The sequence below is a fragment of the Onychostoma macrolepis genome, chromosome 23, assembly GCF_012432095.1.
Source record: "Onychostoma macrolepis isolate SWU-2019 chromosome 23, ASM1243209v1, whole genome shotgun sequence".
NCBI classification, from domain to species: domain Eukaryota; kingdom Metazoa; phylum Chordata; class Actinopteri; order Cypriniformes; family Cyprinidae; genus Onychostoma; species Onychostoma macrolepis.
Window position 1 is genome coordinate 8734566 of NC_081177.1, and position 19758 is coordinate 8754323.

At 34.2% G+C, this 19758-nt stretch overlaps 2 protein-coding genes across 3 annotated transcripts; one reads left to right on the forward strand and one right to left on the reverse strand.

Moving 5' to 3' along the window:
• The first annotated feature begins 2809 nt into the window (after positions 1–2809).
• Positions 2810–5042, forward strand: mfsd5 (major facilitator superfamily domain containing 5). 2 transcript variants are annotated; one of them, XM_058763555.1, is made up of 3 exons: positions 2810–2926; positions 3149–3225; positions 3342–5042. In XM_058763555.1, exon 3 carries the CDS (start codon positions 3427–3429, stop codon positions 4870–4872), a length of 1446 nt encoding a protein of 481 aa, XP_058619538.1. In that variant the 5' UTR covers positions 2810–2926; positions 3149–3225; positions 3342–3426; the 3' UTR covers positions 4873–5042. The 2 variants fall into 2 exon arrangements, with proteins under 2 accessions (XP_058619538.1, XP_058619535.1); XM_058763552.1 differs by having other exon boundaries at positions 2828–2989.
• A 723-nt stretch (positions 5043–5765) lies between these two features.
• gdap1l1 (ganglioside induced differentiation associated protein 1-like 1) lies at positions 5766–18770 on the reverse strand. Its single transcript, XM_058763546.1, has 6 exons — positions 18503–18770; positions 14117–14309; positions 9302–9475; positions 8609–8703; positions 8325–8439; positions 5766–7710 (listed from the first exon to the last, which is right to left on the reverse strand). Exons 1-6 carry the CDS (start codon positions 18680–18682, stop codon positions 7367–7369), a joined length of 1101 nt encoding a protein of 366 aa, XP_058619529.1. The 5' UTR covers positions 18683–18770; the 3' UTR covers positions 5766–7366.
• Positions 18771–19758: the final 988 nt, after the last annotated feature.

Sequence of the window (19758 nt, forward strand, 5' to 3'; positions counted from 1 at the left end):
AGCCAATTGTGTGAGTGTATGTGCCTGTGTGTTTGAGAAAGGGAAAGAAATACCATGTACATAAGCCATAGATATCACTTATACAGTTACATCACATTAAAACTTCAGTTTGACCTGTGTTAGTGTGTAACATTTAATTACACAAGATTTACTGTATCTACAACAACTCTAGATACCATTTAAGTTCTTTGAGAAGGAAAAGAAATGTCATTTCAATTGAAAATAGATAAAACTGTCATATTTGTTCACTTTTTTAATTATAATTGTCAAGCTGAATGCAGTATGTCAAAGTATATTTCCACAAATTCTCCTTCAAGAATATATCTGAATCTAAGGATACAATACCAGCATTCTCTCCTATGCATGTTATGTTTTGTAGTTTTCTGTTGTTTTCTTACTGTAAATATTGCACATTTACACTGATTTAACTGCCTGTTCAGAGAAAGAGGGATACACAGTGGTGTGTTTGACTGAGACGGGGCGTTTGGTGCCTTGTAAGAAATGGACTGTTCATCTGTGTGTCTTGAGAAAGAGCCCCTGAACTTCTGGCACCAGCACAGTATCTTTACAGCCTTTACTAAGATCACAAAGCATGTCAAAAAAGCATTTTGGGCTGCCATGTGGTTGATTTGATCAGCTGAGTCGATTGTTATTATGGCTGGTAAATTTATGTTATTCAATCATATGGTAATGTATATTTTGTAAATTGTTTTCTTCTGAAGAACCAATATAAATACGAGATTATCTATTCTGATGTCTTCTGTTTTTGTTTGTTTGTTTGTTGTGTGTGTGTGTGTGTGTGTGTGTGTGTGTATATATATATATATATATATATATATATATATATACTTATGCTCACCAAGACTAGATTTTGGTAAAATATTATTAAATGTAAAATGTCATTACATATTTGTGAAATAGTTTTCCAATTTAAAATAATTTTTCTATTTGAATATACTTCAGCGATGGCAAAGAATTTTTTTTAGCAGTCATTAGCCCAATCTTCAAATCCTTCAGAAATTATTCTAATATAGCTTCTTTTTTTTTATTTTTATTTTTTTTTTTACCGTATTTTGCAAGAAACATAATTTAAAAAAAAAAAAAACTATAAAAATACGAATTATTCTAAACTTTTGATCGGTAGTGTATATATTGCTTGCTGACTATGAAAAATTATTTATGGTATATTGCAACACCAATGAATGCTTTCTGCTTTCTAAAGATAAACTACTGTAAGTAGACAAACCATGTGGACCGTCATGCATTTCCTCAGTAGACTTTAAATCAGGAGCTTTTCAGCATGATGTAGAAATAATTGTAACTGGCCTGAAACTGTCAGTCATCTTTTGGTTGTCAAACAGACTCAGTTAATCCACTTTAATTCAGGACACTGGCAAAGGATAGGCTACTATGCAGAATCAGTTAAAATTTACGCATGTAGCCAGATTAAATGAAATTTGTTTAAATTCTTATGCTTTAAAAACGTATTTGTAAGACCTATCATATCTCCGTGGTATTGTTGTACAACACTGATGCGCTTTAGTTAATCTGAGAGACATAAGAGATGTCTGTCATCCAGAAAATGATTCAAAGAGGCGCGTTACATAGTAAACGGTGTTATAGTGACATCGTGTGGAAACCTGTGGTAGCGCAGTTAAAAATCTAAATATGGCATAAGATAAAACCTATGACTATTAATGTAGTCATGCTTACGTTTTATTTACGTTTGTGCCATCAACGCTGGGCACTTTTGGTTTAGATCTAAGGAAATGTTGTATCCTGTTTGCCAATCAATAGAATACAAACTGAGCTAAAATTCACAGATTGATTGAATTGCAGTTTAAAAGGCATTTTAGAGACTTTGGTTTTGGTTATACACATGCTAGTCTGCATATATATATATATATATAATGTTTTTGAAAAAAAAGTGTCTTATACTCACCAAGACTAGATTTTGGTAAAATAGTATTAAATGTAAAATGTCATTATATATTTGTGAAATAGTTTTCCAATTTATTTATTTCTTCCCTTGAAACGTAATTTGCTCCACCATGTCATTATATCTGAAATTATTTGATAGTGGACATGATGGTGGTGGATGACATTTTTAACATGTTTCAAATTCTTGCTAATGCTAAATTTATAGCTAACGTTAGCATATACACGTACACAAAATTTATAATGTTTACACACTTTTTGAATATTTTCTCAAAATACTTTTTTTTTTTAAACCGTGCATGATATAAATATTCTGCTTTCTCCTACCTTGATTTTTGTTTTCTTCATTAATTTCGTCATATACTTCACATTCATCTCAAAACACAAACATGTGTCATTGGTAACCAAGTACATTTTGAAAAAAACTTTATTAGTATCAAAATCTCGTGGTTAAATATTATTATTATTTTTACAATAAAATTATATTATAAATTAAATAAAATTACATTATATAAAAAATGTATTTTTTTTACAATGGTTTAACAGATTAAAAATTCTGGGACAAGCGAAATATAATACTTATAACAAGGCAATGAATAAAAGATGAAGTCGTGGTAAAAAGTTCCAGAACAGTTTTAGTATACTTTTTTTTTTTTTTTATCTGACGCTTTTAACTAAACTTATAAGAACAGGAATAAAGAATAATAAAAAAAAAAGGTTAATCCAACGTTGCTTGGGAAATTTGATGGAGCGTACATACTCTAATTAATATTTATATTGTCAGCTTGCATAGTGACCAATCAGAGCGGTACTCTTTTGACGCCGGGATACGTAATTAATATTCATAAGCTAAGCGCAGGCGTCCTTCGTATGCTTTGCGTCATTACGTTTGAATAACCCGGAAACACACACGGATGTTGTACAGAAGATAGGCGAATATTGAAAGCATTTATGCCGTAAAATCTTCTGAAACCATGGCATAGAAAAGGTATTTTATCTCCCAAAATCAGCGGAGACTTTTCAAACTCTTTAGGAGAATGTTAAGCGTAAGGTAGGTGTATTTAAAGCGCTTAACCCAACAGTTAAGGATGATAAATGTTAGTCAACAAGTCATGTTGAATTTCAAAAATAGCATTAGTGTTTTTAAAGCATAATTTAGTGTTATTGGCCTGTTTCCATGAATTAATAATGACTGTGTGGCTTATTTCAGAAGTCAAGCTGTTTCCACTGGGCTTATCCAGCAGTTGATATTTTTTTAATGTTACATGATGAAGAATGTCACTTTTGGTAAGCCATTTTTTATTTATTTATTTTTTGTAGAAACAATTCTTCTTAACATTTAGTTGATTTTGTAGTTCCCATTACACTGTTTTTCATAATGAATATTTATTACCTTCTTGCAGATGAACCATGAGTTTCACTGGAACAAGAGCTGTAGGAGGATGCTGATTTAGGATTTGGGACTTCTTCAGTCACCTTTTGTCCATCATGTTTGTGACAGCATACCTTGCATTTATAGTCTTGGCGGGACTGTGCGTGACTTTAGAGATCACAGCCCGCCGTCTCACCTCGTCCCAGGCCACACAGACAGCCGTCGCCAATCCGGCATTCAGACGGTTCCAGAAGCTCTTTCTGAAGGCGTATCTCCTGGCCCTCTGGGCAGACTGGCTGCAGGGACCTTACCTTTATAAACTCTACCGACATTACAACTTCCTGGAGTCTCAGATCGCCATTCTGTACGTATGTGGCCTTGCTTCTTGCGTGCTATTTGCCCCAGTGGCCAGCTGGCTACCGCAGTTACTGGGACGGAGACAGACGTGTCTCCTCTTCTGCCTGGCTTATTCTGTCTGCTGCATTACCAAGCTGTCACAAGAATATTTCGTGCTCATGCTCGGACGTGTTTTAGGAGGCCTGTCTACCTCTTTGCTATCCACCGTGTTTGAGGCCTGGTATGTGCACGGTCACATTGACGTCCATGACTTTCCCAAAGAATGGATTCCTGTTACCTTTGGTAAAGTGGCAGATTGGAGTCACGGATTGGCGGTTGGTGCCGGGCTGGTGGCGAACTTGTTCGCTGAATGGCTTGGGTTGGGACCAGTCGCTCCGTTTCTCTTGGCGATCCCCAGCCTTGCCGCCTGTGCCTGGTTTGTGCTGTCTGAATGGGGTCAGGAGGATAGGCAAGAAGGCGCCAGTGGAGACAAAAATGGCCCTCTTCCCAACCCTCTAAATGCCCCCAAGATGCAAATGTCAACACGGGCCCGTTTTTGGCGAAGCTGTCTGGACGGGCTTCGCTGCTTGCTGTCGGACCGCCGTGTTATGCTTTTGGGAGGCGTTCAGGCGCTTTTCGAAAGCGTGCTCTATATTTTTGTCTTTCTTTGGACTCCTGTACTGGACCCACACGGCCCGCCATTAGGAATCGTGTTTTCCAGTCTAATGGCAGCCAGCATGGCTGGTTCCACACTTTTCCGGCTGGCCACGTCGGCTCCGTATCGACTCCAACCTGGTCACCTGCTCTGCTTGGCAGTTCTGCTCGCTTTCTTCTCCTTCTTCATGCTGATGTTCTCCACTGTGCCTGGCCAGCCCCGGCCGAGGGAATCTCTGCTCGCCTTCCTTCTGCTTGAACTAGCCTGCGGGCTTTATTTCCCAGCAGTGAGTTTTCTCCAAGGCCGAGTGGTTCCCATGGAGCGCAGAGCCACCGTGCTAGTGTGGTTTCGTTTGCCTCTTCACCTCCTGGCTTGTCTGGGGCTGCTGGCTCTTCACGGAGAGGTGTCTGGGGCCGGTGCGGGGGAGACTGGCAGTGGCACCAGACACATGTTTGCAGGATGTGCGGGGATGATGCTGGCCGCTCTGCTTGCTGTCGTCAGCCTTTTCACAGTGGGCAGGAACGATGCCGACCTGAGACTAGAGGGGACCAAATCGGAGGGAGAAATCTGAGTTGTAGAAAGACGGACACTGAATTATGGACTATGGTTTTATATGCTTTGTTTTTTCTTTATTGAAGTTGTCTTAAATAAACAGTTGTATTTATGGGTTAAATCAGAAAGTACATGGTTTCATTTTCGTCTGCTATGTTAATAGAACCAATAAACTCCTTAAAATCTGCAGATGGTCTTACTTTTTTTTTTTTTTTTTAATCAGCCATCCAGCCAGAAAAGCAAGAGCAGATGTTTGATTTTATGCTTAATAGGAATGTAATCTTGGATCTTTTTGTCGACTTGTTTTCTTTTAATTAGAACAGGTTTTGTATTTTGTTTTAGAACTGATTGATCATAGGAATCATTGATCTGAACTTAATCTTTTTGAGTAAAAAAGCATTTTTTGTAGATAATTTTGGCACTGTTCACTCAAAAACAAAAAAAACCAGAGGTGCATAAGCTCAGATCAGTGAGGTCTACAATCGATCGATCAAGGCCTATGATCAGTAACATAACATAATGAAAGATATACAAGCAATATTTTGTAGCCAGGTAATTATTATAATTTTTTTTTACCAAAAATGTAACAATGAAAAAACTTTTTTAAAAGGTACAAAAATTTTCATTTTTGGTTGGGAGTTGTTTTACCCTTTGTGAGTTGTCAGTAAGTTTTTGCCCAATGCAATAACATTAACTAGCATTTTTGAGAAAAATAATATTCTCTCTGGGTTAAAATTACCAGGACACAACAAGAGTGTGGTTTAGAATGATGATAAACTGGGTTTAAGCACAAAGGAAATGCTCAGCTTGCGATGTGTTTCTTATTTTAAAAAATATAAAAAAAACAAACAAAAAAAAAATTATCTATAGCTTGAGCTGCACACATACCATACAAAGAAGTTAAGGTAAGCATTTTCATTTATTGAAATCGATGGCAACTGAACAAATTAAGGCTCATGAACAAACATCTTAGAAAGCACTGTAAATAAATGCATATTTTAAAAATATAAAAATAAAAATTACAAAATAAAAAAATCTATTGTGAAGTCTAATGACCACAGATATCAATATATTTCTTATGTATTAATTTAACTTTCAGTCATTCAGTTTTAGAGTAGGGTTCGCCACTTTACAACAAACATTCCAGATCAAGGAAATTTCTGAGTTTTGAGGTGCTGAGAAATTAATCTCAGACATCGTACTGTACATTTGTTGTAGTTATAGTATTGAAAATGACTAACAGCAGTACATAAAATGAAATCATAGAGTATTAATGCATCTTCACAGTTGTATATGGCTTGTGTATGAGGTGGTATAGATCTCTCATATAATGTAAATAATTTCTTGTGTTAATGGTCTCTCACAGTTTTTTCTAAGTCAAGCTGAGTTTAAATGTATAAGTGAACATTACTGGAAAACAAAGAAAGAAAAACCTATCATTGTCTGGTTATAAACCCATTAAATTAAACAGTGGAATGCGTAAAATGGATATACTACTTTAAATGACCATTTGATTTTTATTATAAGTCTAATTTTTCTATTGAACATCAAGGTGTGTTTGCTGTCATATTAAATATCGCATTATCTTTTATGCTCAGAACTGGAACTTGACATTCACATTTCTATACCACCTCCATTTCAAGAACTTTACTCATCATGTGACTCGGTATACTTTTGACAACTTTTCTAGTGATAAAACAAAAAGAAAAAATACAGTTAAATAGGAAAGAAAATGCTTGAATTGGCAGTCTTATGAGGAACACTCTGTTCTCTTGAGTGTTTTCGGTTTTTGCATTCTTGGTAAAGTGTAACATTCTGAAAATGTAGGCGTTTAAAATGTTTGCTAGAACTGATTCCTCTCACCAAATGCAGAAGCAAACCGTTTCAGACAAGAAAATTGTCATGCTAACAGCGATGTGTTGCATTCTGCTGATGAATAGTGTTTCAGCTGGGATCTGCACTAAAAAGTGAATGACTAAATGCTGAAAAGTTTTGCAGAATAGTCTGATAATTTTGAATTTCTTCAAATTAGAAGTGCAAAGTGTTTGGAAACCCATACAAAAATACGAATGCTTGAGAATTCAGGGTAGATTAATAAACATTATTTTGGGCTTTATGCATATAATATACTTGGCCGTTGTGCTGTGCCATATAACCAAATCAACTTCAACTACACCTACAGGTGTCCTAAATGGCAGAATGTGTAGTGTTTATAATCTGGACAGAACAACACAACATAATTATGCTGTATGCAAGCCTAACATGAATAAAATAAACCAGTAAATCATAAAAAAAAGTCATGAAGGCATTCATTACCAGAGAAGGTGCTGTTAAGAAGAATTCCTAGTCTTGGAATGTTCTCATTATATATTTATTTAATTATTCACCCAAGTAAGTAATAGTGTTAATCTCTGTATATTGTCTTGTTTTTCCTGCTCTCGTAAAACAGTATTACCGAAAAGTTCAAACGTCACACAGATACACAGACACAAAACACTACAAGAGCACATTCACTACATGTATTTCTTTTTTAAAAACCAATAGGCAAAATAGCCCATCCCCCCGAGAGAGCCCATTAAGAAGGACGCACCAAAGAAGGACGGCGGCTTCTTTTTTACCATTCGGAATGCATTGGGTAGAACTGCAGAGAGCAGGGTCGTGTGGATGTCCCCCAACACCTTGCGGAAAGCGTAGCGCTTCTGCACCCGCTCAAAAAATGACTGCAGGTTCGGCCGGCTCCCGTCCTCCCAGTATTTCCTTGAGAGTCCCAAGAACTTGAGCCTGTGCAATGTGGCTCCAAGACAAATATCAGCTAGTGTAAAAGTAGGTCCACAAAGCCATAATTCACACTTTTGACCTGTGCAGAAAGGAAATATGACTTGTAAGATCAAAAACAACAGTTCCCAAAGCAGGGTTTCTCATTAAAATTAAATTAAAAACAGAAAATATAAAAATAAACTAAAAATTATAACAGTATCTCAAAAAATACTAAAATAACACTGTCTCAAAGCTAATATTTATAATGTAAAAAATGAATACATGCGTACAGACAAAACTAATGTGAATTCTTATGATTTACAGGAATTACATGACAAAATGCACCTATAAAAATAATTGAATATTTAATCAAAGATCATGTTTCAAAAAGAAAAGGTATATATAAAGGGTAAATGTTATTTAAAAACGTTATTTATTTTAATAATAAATACAATAAAATACACCAACCTTATTTTATTTGAATAAAACAATATGAAATAAGGTTATTACATTTTTATTTTATTTATCAATTATTTATATAATTTCATTATTTAATTTTTTGTAAAATATGTCATTATAAAACATGTTATTAAATAAGCTTATTTTTTTTATTATGGTTATATATTTTTTGTTAATAAAATTAAATAAGGTAAGTTTATTTTATTAGGGTTATTTTATTTTAATTGTTAAATGTTAAGTGAACAGAAAACATACCTTGATATTCCAGTTTTCTTTTTTCCAGCTCTGCCTCTACTTGGTCTAGCACCATTGCCAACTCACCAAGAATTTTTTTCAAGTAGTTCACATTGTCATGGTCCAAGATCTTTGCCTACAAAATATAGTTTTAAGTATTCAAGACAAGGCCAATCTATTATTTTATTTTCATGCTAAGATATGACTGCAGTTTAATTTCATATTTCAGCTAGGACAAAATATATACTATTGTATCCATCCAAAATGTGCTACACATCATGTATGTAGTGAAACCGCTGACTTACCATGAGCTTTTTCTGCTTGGAGAGGTATGGTTCTGTCAGCTGGGGTTCCTCATGGTCCAACTTCATCAGTTCAGATGCCGCATTGGCCAAATGTCCTGAGAGAAATCAGACCAAAGTCTGTTAGTTCAGTAAAAGAGCTTTCAAAGACCCCCAAAACTGAGAAGATTTTGTATTTCCTTCACGATGAGTTATTCATAGTTAACATTGTCGGGTAGCACATTGTTAACTGGCACTATTTTCTGCAAATTTTTAATGTTCCTGACAACTAATTAAGGAATTTAATAAGACTTCATGTATAAAATCACAGCAGTCAATGTGATAAACAACACCTATCATAGGAACTCCAAGTTATGAACTATAAAAGAGATTTATTTGCAATTATGCCGGGTTTTCGTGACATAATTTATTTTGCTGCAACACATTGGCTGGATCAACTCCTTGGCTTAATTTGCATTGCACTGTAGATCCAATATCGATGGACTCTGTATAAATAGGCCAGCATTAGAGCATTTTAGTGAGAGGATGCCATGCCAGTTTACAGTCAAAATTTGAGACAGCAATTTGCTTCAAAACATGAAATCTGAGAAATAAAACAATTTCCAAACTAAGCAGGTTTTGCAAGTCAGATGCTTTGCTTTCTATGTATTTCACAAAGAAAAAATTAATAGTGCACTGAATTGCAGCATCACTTACTACGTATTTCAGCAGTGGCGTACTTTGGGATCATGGAGTCGATTGTGAGTTCTGGGTGCAGGATGCATCCATGTGTGTAAGCATCCATGGGCAGCCCATCCAGCAGCTCTCGGTACTGCTGTACCCTTGCATACATGGGAGTTCCTTCATCTGGAATCAGCTGGGCTACTGTGTCTGACAGAAAAAAAAGAAGAACACACTCAAAAAAGATTTTTAATATACATTAATATAGCCATGACTCTTCTGATCTGGTCATATGATTAACCTGCTTGCCTGCTTATTTTCAAACAAAAACAAAAATATTAACACAAACAAAAATGTTGCAAGCAACATTTCAAATTTCCAAGGCCTCTAAATTATCAATATGATCAAAATTTTGAAAAAAAAAAAAAAACACGTTGCAGACTATCTACTACATGACTGATTGATAGTAAAAGGCCTTTTTCATAATTCCTCAGGTCATGGTACACTTGTCTTTTTAGTTTTTACTCTGAAATCTTTTCTCATTTTCATAGTTAACCTAAGAAAAACTTTTAAGATGAACACTTTTTGAAAAATCATGTTAAAATATGAATATCAAATATGATGCATCATGCTTTTGATGAACTTTTATTTATATATCTATCATCACTGTATTGCATTGCTTTATATGTTTTCCCATCACAATTAAAACTACAGAGCTCTGATCACAAAACTAAATCTTACTATAATATAATCTTACTAAGACATATTACTATTGGGAGATATAGATTGACAAATAATATTTATATGCATTTTATGTCTGTTATAAAAGTCTCACTGATTTACATTACAAGCTTTCAAAATTTCATCTTAATTGTTGGCCATATAAATATCAGCAACTGCATATTTCAGTTATTTCCTCTGCAAATATGAGCTTCATATTCTTCTATGTGAGCCACAGAAGCCTGATGTATTAAATGTGATACTCAAAAAAAAAAAACATATACAATTTTAAAAATATTTTGTCTGAAAGTTCTATAAACTTCTCTATTTCAAAAAATAATATTTTATGACTATTATTTAATGTGTCTGGCCTTAAGATGAATAGAAATGCTAGCAGCAGCTTATTCAGATATTATGGATGTCTGTCTCTTTGGTGACCAATCTATAGACTGAAGTCAGATTTAGTCAAACGTCTGGTGTCAACAACAGTGACAAAATGAGAAAAAGCTGTCATATCTGGTAAAGATAAGCCTATAGTGTTACTACACTGGGGCAGATAGAGGATGGTACAAAGGGCTATCCCATTTTACACTGCTCTGCACCTCCAGCATGCTGACCTGCAGCTCTCCCAAGATCAATTCAGCCGATAAATACAAGATCAAACATCTTTGTTATCCTGGCACACAAACAGCTGAAATATGCCACAACACCAAGCCACAAACATCATGAACATCTCCCTTGTCCACTCTACCAGGCCTCATCTCATTTCACAGTTTGTTATTTAGGACATAAACTCATTAACACCATCCACAATGCAAATGAAAATTGTACAGTAAATCTGACAAGCCCAATTGTTCAATGTTTATGCATTGTAATGCATTGTAAACAAATGTAATGCATTTCATGCATTCAGAGTTATCTGAATGAATTAAGCTGTATTTTAGTGTTTGCAATGCAATGCAATTATAAGTTTCAAAATCAAAATAAAAAAAACTTACATGAAAGAATAGTCAGTGCTCAAAATGCACATTGAGTTTCATATCAAATTGATGCATCAGATATATTAATATATTACTGATACATTTGTGTCTGGACACCCTAAAACGTCAAATATAGTTCAGAAGTGTCTGCATCGATCTCTTTCATTGAGCTTAAGTGATCACGCTCAGCTCTTATCACTTAAATGAGTGAGTGATCTTGGATCAGAGACGAGCTTCGGTGAAAACACTCCCACACTCAAACTGTGAAGACATTCAGAATGACACCCAGCCATGCAGCATGTGAGAGAAAATATAGTGCACTATACACTGATTGTGATTTAGCATTTGTATTGCTTACACAGGGCAAATGCAGTTATCTTTAATACTCTATGGCATGATATGGCCAGTGTTATTTTAGCATCATTGAGATATTATTATAGTTTTTTAATAAACTTTTGAATAGTTTTTATTATCTCTGTTTTCATTTTGGTTAGTTTTAGTCATTTTATTATGCATTTTTGTCATTTTTAGTAGTTTTTGTTTTTATATATGTATTTCTTTATAGTTTTTATTACTTATTATTTCAGTTTTATTTAAATACATCAAGTTAAACTACAGTAGTCAGCATTTGAAGTGGATCAAAAATGTTCATCAAAGTTGTCCTAAGAACACATTTTGCTTTTAGGACAACTTTGATGATAGGTGTTGATCCACTTTAAATGCTGACTAGTATATTGTAAAATGAGAACTGTTGGTTTGTCAACAAGCTGAAATAGTTTCAGTTTCCAATAATAACCCTCGAAATGTCACCATATAATTGCACTGTTGACATGAAACTTAAAAAAAAGAAAGATGATAAATATGTTCGTTATCTAACATAGTTTTACAGTAAATTGAGAAAATGTGCTGTAATGTATTTCCTCATTGGGATTTTTTTATTATTATAATACTGCAATTATTTATATATGTCAAATAGTTTATAGTAATAGATACATAAGCATATGCTCCAGAAGGAAACACGATGCATTAAAGGGATAGTTCACCCAAAAATGAAAATTTGATGTTTATCTGCTTACCCCCAGGGCATCCAAGATGTAGGTGACTTTGTTTCTTCAGTAGAACACAAATAAAGATTTTTAACTCAAACCGTTGCAGTCTGTTAGTCCTATAATGCCAGTCAATGGACACACAATCTTTGAGAGAAAAAAAACCATGCACACACAAATCCAAATTAAACCCTGCAGCTCGTGACGATACATTGATGTCGTAAGACACGAAACGATCGGTTTGTGTGAGAAACTGAACAGTATTTATATAATTTTTTACCTCTGATACACCGCAATGTCCAACCATCCTGAGCTCATCCACAACATCCGGCGCGTGACGCGTCAACGGCTTTGGAACATAGATATATATATACATAGATATATACGTAGATCCTTACGTATCACGGCTCATAGAAACCGTCGCTAATGAGGCATCTATGTATATATATATATCTATGTTCCAGAGCCGTTGATGCGTCACGCACCGGATGTTGTGGATGAGCTCAGGATGGTTGAACATTGAGGCTTATCAGAGGTAAAAAATGATATAAATACTGTTCAGTTTCTTGCACAAACCGATCGTTTCGTGTCTTAGGACATCAATGTATCGTCACGAGCTGCAGGGTTTAATTTGGATTTGTGTGTGCATGTTTTTTTCTCTCTCAAAGATTGTGTGCCCATTGACTGGCATTATAGGACTAACAGACTGCAACGGTTTGAGTTAAAAATCTTTGTTTGTGTTCTACTGAAGAAACAAAGTCACCTACATCTTGGTTGCCCTGGGGGTAAGCAGATAAACATCAAATTTTCATTTTTGGGTGAACTATCCCTTTAAGAGCTTTTGAACAGGATGAAGATGTCCAAATTTTTCTTATTTTGTAGAAATATAATTTTTTTCCATTTAGTACTGCCCTTGGGAGCAACAGAAGATACTTGCATGTTTTTTAATAGTTGTGTTTGAGTCCCTTAATTGTCCTCAGTGTGAAAAGATGAATCTCAAAATCATACAGTCACTGCTGGAAAGGGTTCAAATATGCAAAAGATGCAGGAAAACTGAAGAATCTGCAGGACATGGAGGATTTTTCTGAAGAACAGTGCTCAGTTTAACTGTTCAGAACAAACAAGGCACTCATGAACAACCATGAAAAAACAGTCGTGGATCATCCAGGTAACCACACACAGCATTAAGAACCAAGGGTTCCCAAACTTTTGAATGGGGTTATTTTAATAATTTCAGCTATTTTTTGTCTTGTGGACTAAATGTAAACATCTTTTATGTAAAATATCTTACTCAGGACAGTACTAAATAAAAATAACATGCATTTTGTATAATCTCTCTTAATTTGTTAAAATTACTCACATTTTCACAGATTCTGCAAGGGGTTCACAAACTTTCAAGCAGCACTATATAATTATGATGCATGTTTTTTGTTTTTTTAAATGAACACAGTAATACTGTTCAGAAAGGCCAAGAAGAAGAGTGCATAACTGACTAAACTTTGCTTTTAAGAGAGTTAAATGATTGCTCAATTTGGGATTGTAGAATTTCCAAAAGTATATTTCACACATTTTCACATAAATTTAATTAGAGAAGAAATGGATATGTTCTTAAATTAGTTTTTTGTCATATTCTTGGTACAGATTTGCCATTTAGCTCTAATTACTTATTTATTTACAAAAAATATTTGTACTTATTGGAGCTATTTTGGGAAAAAAAAAAAAAAAAAATAAAAATAAAAATGAATATGTGTGTGAAGAAGAGTGCATAACTGACTAAACTCTGCGTTTAAGAGAGTTAAATGATTGCTCAATTTGGGATTGTAGAATTTCCAAAAGTATATTTCACACATTTTCACATAAATTTAATTAGAGAAGAAATGGATATGTTCTTAAATTAGTTTTTTGTCATATTCTTGGTACAGATTTGCCATTTAGCTCTAATTACTTATTTATTTACAAAAAATATTTGTACTTATTGGAGCTATTTTGGGAAAAAAATAAAAATGAATATATATATATATATATATATATTTTTTTTTTATTAAAAAATTATAATGCATAGCAGCTGGTACAGTAACAAGCAAGGTATCTTTCTGTAGTCATACCTCCAATGAAGTTGGTCTCTATATAATCAATGATTTGGTTGTAGTCACTGACGATCGTGTCTCCGTGGATGAAAACCGGCACTTCCTCCCCTAGGTTGAGCCTCATGAACCAAGGCTCTTTGTGCTCAGTGAGAGGCATACTGACATCCCGTTCTTCACACAGCAACCCTTTCTCATTGATCACCAGACGCACCTGCCACAAAACACACACAACATCATCATGACATACTACCTCAAGACTCCGAGAGCTTTAGGATTTTGGACAAGGGTTATTACACTCTTAAAAATAAAGGTGCTTCAAAAGGTTCTTCAAGCGATGCCATAGAAGAACCATTTTTGGTTCCACAAAGAATCATTCAGTCAAAGGTTCTTTAAAGAACCATCTCTTCCTTACCTTTTTATAATCTGAAGAACCTTCTTTCACCACAAAGAACCTTTTGTGAAGCAGAAATGTTCTTCAGATGTTAAAGGTTCTTTATGGAACCATTTAGACAAAAAGGTTCTTCTATGGCATCGTGAAGCACCTTTATTTTTAAGAGTGTATAGTTAACTAAAACTAAAACCATAAAAAATGTATAATAATAAACATTTTTGTTACTTGAAATAAAATCAATTTTAACTGAAATAACATAATATATAAAAAACTTTATTTCAGCTTTTTTTCTCATTTTAATTTAGCTTAACTTGATGTACTAAATTAACTAAAATTGAAATGAAAAATAATAAAAACTATATACAGTAGTCGACATTTGAAGTGGATCAAAAAAGTTCATCAGAGTTGTCCTAAGACCAGAACGCATTTTGGTTTTAGGTTTTAGGACATCTTTGATGAAAGGTTGTGATCCACTTCAAATGTTGACTAGCGTAGACATATACATAAAAAACTACTAAAATGACAAAAACAAACAGCAAAATTACTAAAACCTAATTAAAACTCAAATCTTATGAATGAATGATACTAAAATAATTATTTTGGACTATTTTATCACTACTATCACTATTTTGGACTTTAAAAGAAAATGTCATTAAAATAAAATAGCATGAGCCGCACTCACATGAAACAGTCTTTTCTTTTCATTTTATTCTACATTTATCACCAATAGGACAAGGACACAGACGTGCGGATCATGGTTTTGTACTAGAAGTGATTTAATGGATATACGCACCTAACGAAAGATCAAGCGACGGAAGAGCACGGTGCAAACAACTTTTATGGAACTAAATTAAAATAAAATATAAAATAGGTACTAGGGAATTCTTAATTTAGCAGTTCAGGTTTCAATAATATATATAGTATTCAAAAAGACAAAAAAAAAAAAAAGCATCATCTCTTATGGTCTGACACATCCCCGATGATGAACCCCACTTTTTTATATTTACGTATGTCACAAACCAGTAAATAGATTTTCTACTCCGTTTTTGTCAACACTGTATCTATTTATTAATCATTAAAATTCATTTCGGTGTTAATGTGAGTTTTGAGGCATTCTAGTTTTAATTAAATGTCTGGCTGGCTAGCTGTTAGAAATTTGATTAAATAAAGCATTTTATTGCTTGTAGGTCTAATTTACTTCTTGTTCATCCCATGGCTCTAAGCAGTAATAACCAATGGGTCATTCATTTTTTCCCCCCTCAATATCTCAATATTTTTTTCTCTTAAAATGCCTGTTTGTATACTTACTCGCTACCTAAGGTCTACTGCAGGTAACTATAACAACTATACATATACGTAGTAACTATAAATACAACATAAAAACAAAGGAGATTTTGTATGCTGAGCTCTGACACTTTAGCTATTTAGCATTTAGCATTTAGCTAAACAACACAATGTGTTTCGAATAGTCACTTAGAAAGAATATCTGTTTGCTTTAAGTCTTGATGGACAAGAGGAATGCAGCTAGTTTTCTTTCAGTTTTAGTTACAAGTAGCATTAAAGATACTATCCTGCCTGATACTGCAAATCCAGATTGATCGATCAAGATAAAACGAGGCTCTGACTGATGAGTGACAAGAGCATCAGCCAGCAGCTTGAGCAAAGCCTAATGCATGCCAGGCTGTGTTCAGCTTTGACTGTGCTGAGGTGTTGCAAAGCCAATAGACACATTTGATGAGGCACTTTACAACAACGGTGTGATGTCTGGATTCACCCGGACACATAATAATCAACAGAAAAAGACTCAGCCAGCATTACAGCTTAACTTTTTACAGCTTCATCAAGATGACGCATTGATTAAATACAATTCATGACCAAAACAAAGGCACAAGGCAATGATACTGAAAGGTCTATTTTCTGAGATGTCATGATTGTTTTGATGCTCATTCCTAGTAAATGTTCTCCAATTAATATTTCAATAAAAATCAGTCAAAAACTAATTTCTCAAGAACCTGTGTCTCAGGACACACTCAATGGTGTCAAGCTTTGCAATGTTTAACTGTATTTCTCAGTCTGCTGGTAAGTAAATAGGAGATTAATTTTGGCAGGTCATTGATTTTTTGCTGAGCTTTCCATGCAAGTCTGTAACTACTGTAATCAGCAAAATGAATCACTTTGCGATGTGATCCCCACCAATGTTTTGGTCAATTTAATATTGTTGTGAGGAGTCAGGTTTAGCTTAGGTAACACGTGATATTCATTCAAATCATGTAAACACCAGCAGCAGAATGACTGAAGAGAGAAGCGTCTCTCGCACAACAAACATGAGGCTGAGGCCTGGTGGGACACTCCACCAAATAATGAGGCCTTTTCCTTTGTGATTCAGTGAATTTTATAAGACGTTTCATATTACAATAAACATTTATCAGACAAAGAATGTCTAATTTGTAATAAAGTACATTATGCCATCACACACTACATTTAACATTTTTACTATACGTTGGAATATTGCAACACCTTTAAAAAAAAAAGGGTTGACAGTCATATTTAGCCATTTAGCCATCACTAGCCTTGTGCTCAAGGTCATGACACTACAAGGTGTTTCCTAGAAAGACAGTTTAACGCATAATATAAGAATGCAAGACAGTTTAGACAAAAGTATATATATATATATATATATATATATATATATTTACACACACACACACAGCCTATATACAGTATATATATATATATATATATATATATATATATATAATAGTGTGCTTGTGGAAATGTTTGAAATGTTGTATTTATTTGTCATAAATGTTATATTAAACTGCACACACTTATTGAATGTGTGTATGTATATATTCAATAATCTGTAATAAAGAAATTTGTATTCAGTTAGAAAAATTTTAAATAAAAGAATCATCACCAGCGGTTTTCATCAACGCTATATCTATTTAATAAACATTCAAATCAATTTCTGTGTTAATGTAAGTTTTGAATGCATTTAAATATATGCATAAGTATATATGCATATAAGCATGCACATTTTAATATAAATGCCTCTCTGTCTCTCTCTCTCTCTCTCTCTATATATATAGGCTATATATAATAGTGTGTGTTTGTGTAAATGTGTGAAATGCACGCACACACACACACACACATATACATATACATAAAATAAAGAAAACTGTATTTAATTAGAAAAAAATGCAAACTAAAAGAATCATCACTAGTGTTTTTTGTAATAATCATTAAAATCAATTTCAGTGAATATATAATTTTGAAACATTTATAATATAATATTATTATTATAGTACATGGTATATATATATATATATATATATATATATATATATATATGTGTGTGTGTGTGTGTGTGTGTGTGTTTTTATCAAATTATGCATATTTGCTAATACAGCAGGCAGAAGTTGGGAAAAGAATTAAACGTAAAATAAGTGTACTATTTTTAAAAACGCCTATAATAATACATAGCAAAAGTTGGGAGTCAGTTTTAATTGTTAAAGTCATTGTTTACACATTCATGAGAGACAGGAAAGGCATCTTTTCATAGAATGCCACTGGCTGAAATGTGCACGAAGCAACTGACAGCAGAATACGAAATCACCGTTTGTTTTTCACAAAGCTACCTCATTTTAATGAATAATTTAGAGTGCCATCATCCTCCAGAGCAAAGCAACACACAACTCTGCAACGACAGCCTTAAACCCGTTATAAACAGGTACATCTGCTATTTATTTGCTCCCAAATCCATTTGATAGGCACTATGCACGCAACTGATCGATGATGCTGGGCTGCAGTGGACTTGAAGCTATAGTCAAGTCAAAATGTTCCTTCTTCTGCTGAGGTTTCATAATGTCTTCATAAAGGACGCAACAGAACAGACAGGTAGGCCAATAAAACACGCATCCATCCAGAGAAAGCGCAATGTTATCTGACTGATATTTTGTGTCCCACTGCATAGTATAGATTCACCCACCATTTTCATGCTGTGTTTTTCTTACCTTTTGAGAGCTGAAGGACTGAGTCCAGTGGTACAGAACGAGCCTGTCTTTGGAGAATGGCTTGTGTTCTATCGTGGGCTCGTGACTCTCCTCTCCGTCTGTGATTTTGCCATCTTCGTCCATGGCTGATATGGGCCACCAGCTACAGTTGGTGGGAGTAACATTGTTGGAAGACGCCATGACAGAGGATTTTGTGCGTGTGAGAGAGGAGCAGAGAGAGAGAGAGGGAGAGAGGGAGGGATAGAGAGGGATGGCTGGAGGGAGGGAGGGAGGGAGGAAGAGCGCGAGGGGGTTTCAGCACCACGAACAGGGGCATCATCGACACTTTCGAGCCGCTGCTTTACTCTCTGTTACTTCTACTAACAAAATATTTATAAATAAATAAATAAATATACATACATACATATCTCTGGATGTTTATCTAGACACATTTTTATATTATACAAATAATATTTAAAAAAAAAAATTGAAACATGCCCTTCACAGAAGAGGTGTATTCAAGTAATTGTCTGTATACGAATAACTTTTTAATGTATTTTTTAACACACTCACACTTAATTTGTTTTTTAAAGTGCAGGCCTATTTACTTTTCATTTATATAATATTTAATAGAATAATATTAAATAATATTTATATAATTATGGATGGTTACGCCATCTAGATATTTAAATATTAGAAAGAAAATTAAAACTTGCCCATCACAGAAGAGGTGCATTCAAGTAATTGTCTGTATGAGGGGCTTTTTAATGTACTTTACTATACATTAATAATAAGACACAATAAACGCATTAAAGATTCAAAATAAACCGACTATGAAACACTTGTCTCAAACGATGTGGTTTGCTCTATTTAATAATAATGGTTTAGTAAGATTAAATATCACCGAAGCTGGTCACCACTTAGGATGCAGCAGATGGCGCTGTTTCTTTCCACGCACATTTCTCTGCTGTGTGCTGAAGCGGAGCTAATGCAGCTTTCTCTGTCAGCATTATCAGCATGGATGAAGATCCAGTGAGTGCAAGCTGGCCTCTGTTCAACAATCACTCGACTAAAACCAAGACTGCAGGATCATTTCACCAGAGAGAAAATAGATTATTTGGGAAACTGTTAATTTTACTTCAGCTTGAAATAATTTGAGTGTCTAGACTTTTGCCTATTTATTTATAGAGTTAGAGTCAGCAAAGCTTTAATTGGCATGTTAACATGTAGGATAAAAATTTTCATAAGCAGCTACTAAAAAGTGATAGGGAAAAAAA

What these genes read in the sequence shown, in the direction of transcription:
- gdap1l1 (XM_058763546.1), bottom strand. Translation starts at nt 18,682, where the DNA reads ATGGCGTCTTCCAACAATGTTACTCCCACCAACTGTAGCTGGTGGCCC. An exon ending in AGTCCTTCAGCTCTCAAAAG is followed by an intron (nt 14,310 to 18,502) that starts GTAAGAAAAACA and finishes GTTTTGTGGCAG; the next exon opens with GTGCGTCTGGTGATCAATGA. An exon ending in AAGAAAACTGGAATATCAAG is followed by an intron (nt 7,711 to 8,324) that starts GTATGTTTTCTG and finishes CTTTCTGCACAG; the next exon opens with GTCAAAAGTGTGAATTATGG.
- mfsd5 (XM_058763555.1), top strand. Translation starts at nt 3,427, where the DNA reads ATGTTTGTGACAGCATACCTTGCATTTATAGTCTTGGCGGGACTGTGC.